The sequence below is a fragment of the Microtus pennsylvanicus genome, chromosome 22 (assembly GCF_037038515.1).
Source record: "Microtus pennsylvanicus isolate mMicPen1 chromosome 22, mMicPen1.hap1, whole genome shotgun sequence".
Taxonomy (NCBI): domain Eukaryota; kingdom Metazoa; phylum Chordata; class Mammalia; order Rodentia; family Cricetidae; genus Microtus; species Microtus pennsylvanicus.
The window spans coordinates 34,738,423-34,750,475 of NC_134600.1; the positions used below are offsets into that span (position 1 = coordinate 34,738,423).

The window sequence follows — 12,053 nt, forward strand, 5'->3', positions numbered from 1 at the left end:
AACTGAAAGCTGTATCCTCAGGATTGATAGACATCAGCTTGGAAGACTCTTTAGAACAGGGACATGTTGGCTTTAAGGCGAGACTAGAAGCCTGCAGTGTGCTGGAGTGAGTAGCGCTTAGCCGTGGCTCGGCGCAGACACAACATTGAAGGTATTCTCCACAAGGCACATTTCTTCATAACGGTTTGAAATCCGCCTATTTACTGAAAATGGATGTCTGAAGGTTGTTGAGAGGCTTTCACAATGAGGGGTCTGGAAGCTCCTCGCCACTCTTCTCTGCCAGTCTGACCCGCCATACTTGCCGGCAGCTGGCTGGTCTGGTCCTGGAGTGTTGGGGTAGAGCGGGGTTCCACCGGTACCCGGGAAGAGCATCCGGTGAAGCATACCAGTAGGTTTCTCTTTTGTGGACCATAACGTGCCCGCGAAAGACACACCCTCAGAGGCCATCCTCAGTGATGATGCTCATCAAGAAGGGCTATGAAACTGATCTTGTGATAGATTAGAGATAGTATTCACAATGTATATTAGACTGGCAAAAGAGAATGGGTTTTTCAAAATTTATTTTCACTTTACACAACTCATCCTTTGAAATGCATTAGAAAAATAAAATGAAGACGGGGTGTTTTGATGTACTTCACAATGCATGGGACTCAGGTAAGCAGAGGAAGCCTGGAAAAGGAGGCAGGCCCAGTTCAGGGGACTAGAACTCAGCCTCAGACAGACTGGACACGGACAGCGATGTCAAGGCCCATTCGTGGGGAAAGACTTAACAAGTTTATCAGTTGCTTTGGGAGTAAGAATTTTCAGTATGACTAGGTGACTGCAAGGGTGCCTGTGGAACACTGTCCCCCGAGCCTGGGGACCACAGCCTACTGTCCAGGTGGAGCACTGTCCCCCGAGGCTGGGACCACAGCCTACTGTCCAGGTGGAGCACTATCCCCAGAGCCTGGGACCACAGCCTACTGTCCAGGTGGAGCACTGTCCCCCGAGCCTGGGGACCACAGCCTACTGTCCAGGTGGAGCACTGTCCCCCGAGCCTGGGGACCACAGCCTACTGTCCAGGTGGAGCACTGTCCCGAGGCTGGGGATCACAGCCTACTGTCCAGGTGGAGCACTATCCCCAGAGCCTGGGACCACAGCCTACTGTCCAGGTGGAGCACTGTCCCCCGAGGCTGGGGACCACAGCCTACTGTCCAGGTGGAGTACTGTCCCCCAAGGCTGGGACCACAGCCTACTGTCCAGGTGGAGCACTGTCCCCCGAGGCTGGGACCACAGCCTACTGTCCAGGTGGAGCACTGTCAGCCTGGGGACCACAGCCTACTGTCCAGGTGGAGCACTGTCCCCCGAGGCTGGGGACCACAGCCTACTGTCCAGGTGGAGCACTGTTCCCCGAGGCTGGGGACCACAGCCTACTGTCCAGGTGGAGCACTATCTCCCAAGGCTGGGGATCACAGCCTACTGTCCAGGTGGAGCACTGTCCCCCGAGGCTGGGGACCACAGCCTACTGTCCAGGTGGAGCACTATCCCCGGAGCCTGGGACCACAGCCTACTGTCCAGGTGGAGCACTATCTCCCAAGGCTGGGGATCACAGCCTACTCTCCAGGTAGAGCACTGTCCCGAGGCTGGGGACCACAGCCTACTGTCCAGGTGGAGCACTGTCCCCCGAGGCTGGGACCACAGCCTACTGTCCAGGTGGAGTACTGTCCCCCGAGGCTGGGACCACAGCCTACTGTCCAGGTGGAGCACTGTCCCCCGAGGCTGGGGATCACAGCCTACTGTCCAGGTGGAGCACTGTCCCCCGAGGCTGGGGATCACAGCCTACTGTCCAGGTGGAGCACTGTCCCGAGGCTGGGGATCACAGCCTACTGTCCAGGTGGAGCACTGTCCCCCGAGCCTGGGGACCACAGCCTACTGTCCAGGTGGAGCACTGTCCCCCGAGCCTGGGGACCACAGCCTACTGTCCAGGTGGAGCACTGTCCCCCGAGCCTGGGGACCACAGCCTACTGTCCAGGTGGAGCACTGTCAGCCTGGGGATCACAGCCTACTGTCCAGGTGGAGCACTGTCCCCCGAGGCTGGGACCACAGCCTACTGTCCAGGTGGAGCACTGTCCCCCGAGCCTGGGGACCACAGCCTACTGTCCAGGTGGAGCACTGTCAGCCTGGGGACCACAGCCTACTGTGCAGGTGGAGCACTGTCCCCCGAGGCTGGGGATCACAGCCTACTGTCCAGGTGGAGCACTGTCCCGAGGCTGGGGACCACAGCCTACTGTCCAGGTGGAGCACTGTCCCCCGAGGCTGGGGATTACAGCCTACTGTCCGATTCAATCCAGTGTCAGTGAGGAGTGCTACTGAGCTGATTCTAAATAGAATCTTGTGCTTTAGTGCCTCCAAGGCACGTTCGCTATACACACGGTATTACAGTGCACATTTCCCCCGGACTGATAAAAACATTTCATATAAAAAATACTAAACTCTGATGATCGTTCATATTGGCTACTACTCACCAAAGTTGGTCTCCGGTTGGTGGTTGCAATGAGATCAAAGCATTACCAAAAACATTGCTATGGCTCTTTCTACCGTGCCTGTCTGATTCAGACAGTTTTCTCCCTAGATCTCTAAAGTGCTGTCTACCGTGCTCCCCTCTGGAGGTAGGTTAACCTTGTCCTCTTGTCGTACATGGTGAGGTCGGGTCTGAATTCAAGTCACTTGTTCCGGGGTAATGAAATTCCCATGAGAGAGGCCAAGGTGTGGCATGCATATACCCATGCAAATACATCAAAGTATTGAGCACTCCCTACATAATATTTTATATAGAGAGGAAACCTACTGTGCTTTGTGCCAAGAAAGTTGATTTCACGGGTCTGAGTCAGAAGCAGAACTCGTCCTCACTAACACGTGGGCAGCAGCCCGCTTCCTGACGGTTCACAGCACACCGTGGGTGCAGAGGCACACTGGCCAAAGACTCCAAAATCTTAAAAATCTACTGTTATCTCACAGTGGCTTACTAAAAGATACAATTGTGCTTATAGGTCATTTAATATAAAAATATATAACACGCCCAAGTCATGTAAAGCATACTTATAAATCTTATTGTTATATTTGGGGTTAGAGCTCAGAGAACAGGAAAAAGTATATATATATATGTGTGTGTGTGTGTGTGTGTGTGTGTGTGTGTGTGTGTGTGTTGTATGTGTGTGTATAAAATGGAAATGAAGGAAATAAAATTTAATTCCAAGTGCATGATGTATTCACATTTAGGATGTGTGAAATACTTCTCTGTGGTTCCGGTGTGCCTAGCAGAGTGTCTGACTTTGAAATTTAAACTCCCCTACATCTCAGACCTACACTGTTCCCTTTGCCCATCGGCTTTGACCTGGGGCGCAGCTGTGTAGGTGCTTCCTTGAGATGCTCACGGATGCACAGGAATGTGAGCACCCGATGCAAGGAGCTTCTTTCTACTGTAAAATGATCATTTAGCCCAAACACCTACATTCTTATGCTGAACAAAACAAATCCCTTAACACTTGGCATGGAAGCTAATGTTTCCTCCTGAGACAGGGTCTTCCTGGTAGCTCTGGCTGGCCTTGAACTTGTGACCTATCTGCCTCATCCCCTGGAGTGCTGGGATTGTAGATGTGCGTCACCAAGGCCAGAAGCTCATCCTGACAGTGCAATCTGAAGGCTCACTCTGCATGTGGAAGTCACGATTATCATTTTATCATATGAATATAGGAAAGGGCTGTGTGTCTGAACAGTCTAGGTAGGTAGGGGAGCTCCACTCTTCTTAAGAAAGCCCTGAGTCACAGAAAAAAGAAAGGAAACTTTAATGTCATTTTTCACAACCTTAGAAATTCTACTACCACTAAAATGTAGTGTTTTGCTAGAAAATAATGTATTGCAATGTTTGTGTCATTGGTATTTCTTTAAGTCTACAATGGACAGCTCCTTGAATGACCCTCCCTGGACTCTCACAGTTTCTGTGAGTCTTGGCAGTTGGCAAGTTAGGATGCAAAACAAAACACACACTTGCGGAAGTTGTTTCCACGTGGAAAACGGCGTAATATTTGCGAGTTCTTAGTCTTCTCATTTGTTTTCCTGAGAGTCCCATTTCATGTCTCTTCGAAAGCTTTGTCATCAGTATTCAAGTATCTTGACTCTCCGTGCTTCAGGACAAAGAAGTCTTCACTCTTAAGTCCATATCTCTCTAGAGCTTCCTTCAGTTTCGCTGGAGGCTCTAAGTAGTGCTGGAGGGACAGGGAGGAGAAGGAAGACTTACAATACAAAGAGAGCTATTCCAGATAAGCATTCAATGAATTTAAAACACCGGAAGTTCCTTTAAATGAACCATTAGCAAATATGTCTTCTTCCACAATGGAAGTCACTAATTACAAAGCCACTGTCTACTATGAGAAAGATAATTGTCTGTATACATCCAAATGTCTGTGTATGCGCTGTGGTGTCTCCTTACATCACACAAAATCCGATCCAGATCGTATAATCTAATTGCAGTTTGGCTGGAGTCGATACCAAGAAATTATACTAGAAGACTGTATGACAGTGCATGTAAGCATGAGGAACTCTATCTGTGTTTGTATGGACAAGATGGCTGAAGAAGGCTGTCACCCTAAAGGTTCCCTTGTCAGAGGATGAGAGCAGAAAACACAGTGCAGTCCAACTCCTGACTGCCTCAGTGCTCCCTTAGCACCGTGAGAACATCCTCAGTGCTCCCTTAGCACCCTTAGAACATCCTCAGTGCTCCCTTAGCACCTTGAGAACATCCTCAGTGCTCCCTTAGCACTGTGAGAACATCCTCAGTGCTCCCTTAGCACCGTAAGAACATCCTCGGTGCTTCCTTAGCACCGTGAGAACATCCTCAGTGCTCCCTTAGCACCCTAAGAACATCCTTAGTGCTCCCTTAGCACCATAAGAACAGCTCATCCTCAGTGCTCCCTTAGCACCGTAAGAACAGCTCATCCTTAGTGCTCCCTTAGCACTGTGAGAACATCCTCAGTGCTTCCTTAGCACTGTAAGAACATCCTCAGTGCTCCCTTAGTATTGTGAGAACATCCTCAGTGCTCCCTTAGCACCGAAAGAACATCCTCAGTGCTCCCTTAGCACCGTAAGAACATCCTTAGTGCTTCCTTAGTACTGTGAGAACATCCTCAGTGCTCCCTTAGCACCGTGAGAACATCCTCAGTGCTTCCTTAGCACCCTAAGAACATCCTCAATGCTCCCTTAGCACCGTAAGAACAGCTCATCCTCAGTGCTCCCTTAGCACTGTAAGAGCAATACACCCTCAGTGCTCCCTTAGCACCGTTAAGAACATCCTCAGTGCTCCCTTAGCACCGTAAGAACAGCACAAAGCACACTCCAGGATGTTCTTGCACACTTGCATATGCTCTTAAACATTCAAACTGGATGGGCAAGATGGCTTCATGAGCAAAGATACTTTGACACCAAACGTAAGGTAAAGGAAGTGCCTTGCACCTCAGAGGGGTGTGGCTATGAAGCTCCCAGCAGATACTGGGAGGATGTGCTGTGGGATAAGGCTCTTGTACACTGTAAAGATCTGTCACTTGGATTTGTTTAATAAAACACTCATTGGCTAGTGGCCAGGCAAGAAGTATAGGTGGGACAACCAGACTAGGAGACTTCTGGGAAGGGGAAAGGCTCAGTCTGCAGTCACCATCCAGACACAGAGGAAGCAAGATGAAAATGCTGCACTGAGAAAAGGTACCAAGCCACATGGATAAACACAGATAAGAATTACGGGTTAATTTAAGTCATAAGAGCTAGTTAATAATAAACCTGAGCTAATAGGCCAAACAGTTTATAAGTTTATAATATAAGCCTCTGTGTGTTTCTTTGGGACTGAATGACTGTGGGACCAGGTGGGACAGAAACTTCCATCTACAGGATTAATTAAGAATCAATACAAAATTCTCAGAAGTTTTCATTCACTGACCACATTTCATAAGGGTAACAGTTATGCCAGAAGTTTGTGATTAATAATTGCAGAAAACACAACGGTGCTGTTGCACTTTCTGAACACCTCTGCTTCCTTCCTTGGTGGCTGGGAACACAGCCTTGGTAACCATAGCAACCTATGGGCTTGGGAGGAAGGCAAAGTGTATAATTTGCATCAAGGTCTAGCTAGCTGAATTGAAAGGTATCTCCTTGGAGACTTTGCTTCCAACTCCAGCACGGTCCCTACCAGCATCCAGGTGAGAAGGAATTTCTTTTTCTGAGTTGGGTTAGCTACTCAACCTTTCCTATATCTCTAGGGGTAAAGATATAAACAGTTAATTTTCTGGGCTATGATCTTATGTTAATTGAAACCAAGGTGAAGGGTAAATACAGAATATTAGTAGCCTGTTAGGGCAGAGCAAAGGCCAGCAGATTACACCTTCCTGAGTCTGCTGCTAGAGAATTCAGGGCCACCCAAACCAGTTTATCAGTGAAAGCAGACATACTCTCTGCTCAGTGCCTCCTGCCTAGGGCTCCTTTCAAGTCAATGAACCCTGTCAATAAGGATAATTGTGGGGGACTAGATTTATATAGATCTGACGATGAGAACAAAGGTTTGGCTGAGTGGATGCTTTCACACCAGGGTTTCATGGTGTGGGACTAGCTATCCGGTTGCTGGTGCAGGAAAAGTCAGGCTATCTCAACGAATGATTTATACACTGCTGGGATGTTACGGGAGGGAGACTATGAGAAGGACAGACGTTCCCGAAGCTCTGCAATCGAGTTCTCCATATGGAGTACATATACACATACACTTCCCGTGGAGCTGTACTTTTGCTGTATAGTCTGTAGGCTCCAGCACATACATACAGAATTTCAGGGTGCTGCTAAGTTACAGACATCTGTATCCTGCTTATATCACAATGAGCAGCTATTTCCAGTGCTTATACGAAACACCAAATATTTAGAAACTCTGGGCTAGGTACATCTGAAGATCCCATAGACTTCCATGCTTTCGTGTCGGTTGAGAAAACTGGTAACTATAAAACAGTCGAAGGAAAGTGGAGTTTATGGAGAGCCTCGGAAAGAAATAAAGATGGAGGTACGGCATAACAAACCTCCCTTTGGAGCTTTATTCTGTTTGAGATGCTCAAGTGGCCACTTATGCGGTCTTCCTGCTGCCACCTCCTGGAGCAAGCGAGCGTGATTCTCAGAAGGTTTAGGATGCAGTGGTTTGAACAGGAACGGCCCCCACAGACTCACGTGTTTTAATGCATGGCCTATTAGGGTGTGGCCTGTTGAAGTAAGTGTGGTTTTGTTGGAGGAAGTATGTCACTAGAGGTGGGCTTTGGGGGTTTCAACCGCTCAGGATAGGCCCAGTGTCTCCCTCTTCCTGCTGTCTCAGCTCCTTCTCCAGCACCATGTTTCCCGCCATGACAACAATGGACTATACCTCTGAAACTAGTCAGACCCAACTAAAGGTTTTCCTTTATAAGAGTTCCTGTGGCCATGGTGTCTCTTCACAGCAACAGAAAACCTAACTAAAGCAAGCGAAATGATTTTGTGTTTTTTTTGAGACAGGGTTTCTCTACATAGGTTTAACTGTTCTGAAAATCACTCTGAAGACCAGGCTGACCTCGAACTCACAAAGATCTACCTGCTTCTGTCTGTCTCCCAAATGCTGGGATTAAAGGTGTGCGCCACCACTGCCTGGCTGTGAAATGGTCTCAGGAAAGAACACTACTGTTTGCCCACTCAAGCTGAGCCATCATTCCCTCTCTTACAAAGGTTTAGTAACACAATCAATACAAAAGGCATACATGGAACACACACACACACACACACACATGAACAGATAGAGCCATCAACAGCTGTATGCAAATGTACCCGTTTGTCCCTTCCCAAGTTCCCACGTACATGAAAACCTCCTAGCTCTGTGGGTTTTCATGCATGACTCCACTCCACCTCCAGCAGCATGGCTAAAGACCTGCTGCATTACTCGGGGCGATTGCATCATAAGATAGACGTCTTAATTAGGGGATAGGGAAACGAGCATTGCATGTATTAGGTAATTTTGGAACAAACTGTATCTTAAGAAGAGGCCACACCAGAAACAAAGCAGAATAAGAGGGTTAAAAACAGCAAGGAAACACCAGGTCTCTGCAGAGGCCCTGGGAGACAGAAGTAGTCACCGAGGGCCAAACAGGGGAAATTAACTTCTAACCCCTTTCTTGGCATTGCTTGGGCTCGAACCCAGGAATGAAGGGACGATTTCACTAGAATTCCTGACTCTAGAACCCATACTAGCAGAGCCTGGGGATCAGTTCCCCAGGAAGAGTCAGCTCTTCCTACACAGTCTAAATAAGCCACATTCACACAGTGGAGATAACACACACTGGGGGGAAGTGAAATGAACGGGTCAGATATTTCTAGAAAGCCCCACATTCTTGCTCTCTTCTCCCACAGCCCTCCACGACACCCTCTCTCCTGTTGAACAAACTCCTCCTCTCCCCATGTTTGCTGCCCCCAGACTATGCTCTGCCCTTCCCTCCTCTGGAAATAAATACTTTCTTCTTGCCTGTGGCCAAGTTAGCAATTCCTCCTTCCATGAAACGATTCCTGATCCCTCCCTGTTTTGAGACCAGTTGATCTGCCCCACATCATATAAAAGCACGTCCACCGTCCAGTACACAATGTGCGTGTCTTCTAGCTCCTGGTAGAACATCAGCCATCTGGAGCATGGGGGCGTGATGGCTCATTCTCTGCGCCACACACAGATCTCAGATGCACATGCTTCCTTAACTATGAAAACGAGCCCCCAAAGCAGCACGCCATGGGGTTTATTCCTACTGCTCTCAAGTGTTATTTTACTAGTAAGTAGGCTTTGTCCTTCCAGCTTATGTGGTGGTCGTGGTATCTGTATGGAACTTGAGTCCACGGCGTGGTCTGTGAAATCCCTCCAACAAACGCGCAGTCATGGCTGAGTTGTCTGTTTAAACCACACTTACCTCATTAGCTAAGGCAAAAGTTCCCCAGTGAATTCCCACGGATCTCTTCGTCTGAATATCGATGTGAATCCTTACAGCGTCTTCTGGGTCAACATGCTGATATTTCATAAACCACCTGATGAAACACAGCAATTCGTTAATTCAGCTTTGAAAACAGCCTAGAGTTGAATGACTGTCTCATCTAATCAGCTTCTAACAGTCTGCACATCGGGAGTCTGGAGGCGGGCCAAGACTGTGAGAAAACAAGCAAGGCCGGAGAGATGGCTCCGCCCACTTCCTGGAGACCTGAGTTCAGCTCCCAGCACCCTCATCAAGAGGCTCAAGATGGCTCATAACTCCAGCTCTCAGGGAGCTAACACCCTCTTCTGACCTCTGTAGGTACCCAGACACATGGCATTCATCACACAGACACACAATACCAATAAATACCAAAAGTAAAATCTTCGCTGGTGGCGCACACCTTTAATCCTAGCACTTGGGAGGGAGAGGTAGGCAGATCTCTGAGTTGGAGGCCAGCCTGGTCTATAGAGTTCCAGGACAGCTAGGGAAATGCTGCCTCAAAAAAAAAAAAAAAGTAAATGACTCAAAATATATATGCAAATAAACAATTCTAGACAGAAGCAAAACCTATCCACAGTCAGTAAAATTATTTCCCTTCAGTCCACTTTTCTCTGGAGGCAAAAAAAGCAAAAATCTTATGTGTATAAATGGCTAAACAAGAGTCTCAAGCTTTGTTTCATGTTTGATTTTGACTGATGCTGTATTTTAAAAACATGACTTATTACTTTAATAAGCAGATACTCTGCAATTTTAGGAATGAATCAAAGAAATAAAATAATAGGCAAAGAATTGGAGCCCAGGTGCTCTGGCCCTCCCAGAACTCATCCCCAAGACTCCATCAACAGCACAAGGATGATTTTACTGTCAGCAGCTGCTGGGTCCTCTGGGAACCCCAAACCAAAGCCACTCAGCAGACGACAGAAGCCGTATTCTGCCTTGACACTCAGGAGTCAAGACAGAATGGAAACAGTCTTGGTGTGTCTACTGCCTATTAAACAATCCTATCTCTCTTCTAACTTCCGTTTACCTGAAATCAATCCATCTATCTATCTATCTATCTATCTATCTATCTATCTATCTATCTATCTATCTATATCTACTCTAGCCATTAAAATGAAACGTCAGTGCTAAAGCCAACAGACCGCTTGACCTAGCTTGGTCAGGGCTCTGGATTCAGACCCCAGCACCGCACGTGGGAAAAGTAATTCCAGCTGCAGTGTCTGAGGATGAGACATCCTGGACGGAGGAATAAAATACTCTCAGCACACAACGGAAATACATTCCTTGCTGTAATCGGCTTACGTGTGTGCAGAGCTCCTAAGTTTTATTTCATTTCTGAAACTGCTAGGATTGGCAAGATAAAGCCAGACTCCACTGTACACATGAACTACCATGCTTAAAGCTCTTAAAGCAGGCCATGCCTCCAGCCCCAGCCTCTTGTAGCCTAGAAAGATGACGGAGCACAGCACTGCAGAGAAAGGCAAGGTTGTGAGCATGCAGTCTGTGCCCTCACCACAGACACACATGTTAAACACATTCGATAGCACTCATGGGGGCTTGGATTCATAACTATAAGAGATACTCTAATACATAGTGAGTAAAAGCAACGCCATTTGAAAATGATTTGTAACAGGTTTCTTTGTTTCTTTGTCTGTTTTGTTTTTTCAAGACAAGGTTTCTCTGTGTATCCCTGACTGTCCTAGAACTCACTCTGTAGACCAGGCTGGCCTCAAACTTACAGAGACCTGCCTGCCTCTGCCTCCCAAGTGCTCAGATTAAAGGCATGCACCACCACAGTTTTTTAAAGCCATGTTGATTGATATTTTCAGAAGTTTCATGAGAACTAGAATCATTTGAGTGGAAAAAGTAAAATTTAAATATCAATACTGACTTATTATAATTTTTGCTGTGGTATGTAGTGGTGGTGGTTTTTTTGAAACAGAAGTTTTGGGATTAGAGGAATGTGCCACCTCATCTGGCAAGTTATGATAGTTTTTCAGTTTTTTTTAATCTTTAGTATCCCTTCAATATAATACCTTTGAAATACCATAGCATCCTTTCTTTTGACTATTACATTTTAATTTATTTTGTGTATGACTGTCTATATGCATGTATGGAGGTCAGAGGGTAATTTCGTGGGAATCAGTTTTCTCATCCACCACGTGGGTCTTGAACTCAGGTTATCAGGCTTGCTGGCAGGCACCATTACCCTGCAGAGCCATCTTCCCACCCCAAGTTATGATAGTTTTAATAATGACTAAGGACCCAGAGAAGATGTGTCTAAACCCGCCGTGCAGTGGTGGTACATGCCTTTAATGTTAGCATTCAGGAGGCAGAGGCAGGCAGATCTCTGTGAGTTCAAAGCCAGCCTGGTCTACAGAGGGAGTTCCAGGACAGGCTTCAAAGCTACAGAGAAATCCTGTATCGAAAAATCAAAAATAAAGTATCTAACACCACAATAAGAAAATAAGTAAAGATAGATAGATAGATTGATAGATGATAGATAGATAAATAGATAGAAAGATAGATAATGTTAATAAGGTTTGGTGAACTTAATGGGTAACAAATGAATTTGGCAGGGACCAGATATAGCTCAGTGATGCCTGAGGCCCTGGATTCAATCCCCAGTTACAATGAAACGGGTGGATAAAATAATAGATATAAGGTAAAAACAAAAGACTACAAAATCCCTTACCATGTGTACAAACTGCTACCCAAGTGAGTCTCAAGAGCTGAGGTTATAGATATGCTGCCTCTGGTAGAGACACAATGTATCTGTATTCGAGCTACAATGTGTCTGCGTTAGAGCTACAATGTGGCTGTTAGAGATACAATGTATCTGTATTAGAGCTACAATGTTCCTGTGTTAGAGATACAATGTGTCTGTATTAGAGCTACAATGTATCTGTGTTAGAGCCACAATGTTTCTGTGTTAGAGAAACAATGTATCTGTATTAGCGATACAATGTATCTGTGTTAGCGCTTGCAGGGGAGCCTGAATGACACACATATATCTGC

At 46.7% G+C, this 12,053-nt stretch overlaps 1 protein-coding gene across 14 annotated transcripts in view; it reads right to left on the reverse strand.

The window, feature by feature from the left end:
- Positions 1 to 543: 543 nt before the first annotated feature.
- The window catches only part of Napepld (N-acyl phosphatidylethanolamine phospholipase D), a 32,664-nt gene continuing 21,154 nt past the window's right edge, over positions 544 to 12,053 (reverse strand). For 3 of the 14 annotated variants that reach the window (XM_075955993.1, XM_075955994.1, XM_075955995.1), the window contains 2 exons: positions 8,976 to 9,090; positions 544 to 4,244 (listed from right to left, as the gene is read on the reverse strand). In XM_075955993.1, the coding sequence (XP_075812108.1) occupies positions 4,110 to 4,244; positions 8,976 to 9,090 (250 nt within the window). In that variant the 3' untranslated portion in view covers positions 544 to 4,109. The remainder of the gene's footprint in view (positions 4,245 to 8,975; positions 9,091 to 12,053) is intronic. The other 11 variants (XR_012908815.1, XR_012908816.1, XR_012908806.1 and 8 more) reach the window with 10 other exon arrangements.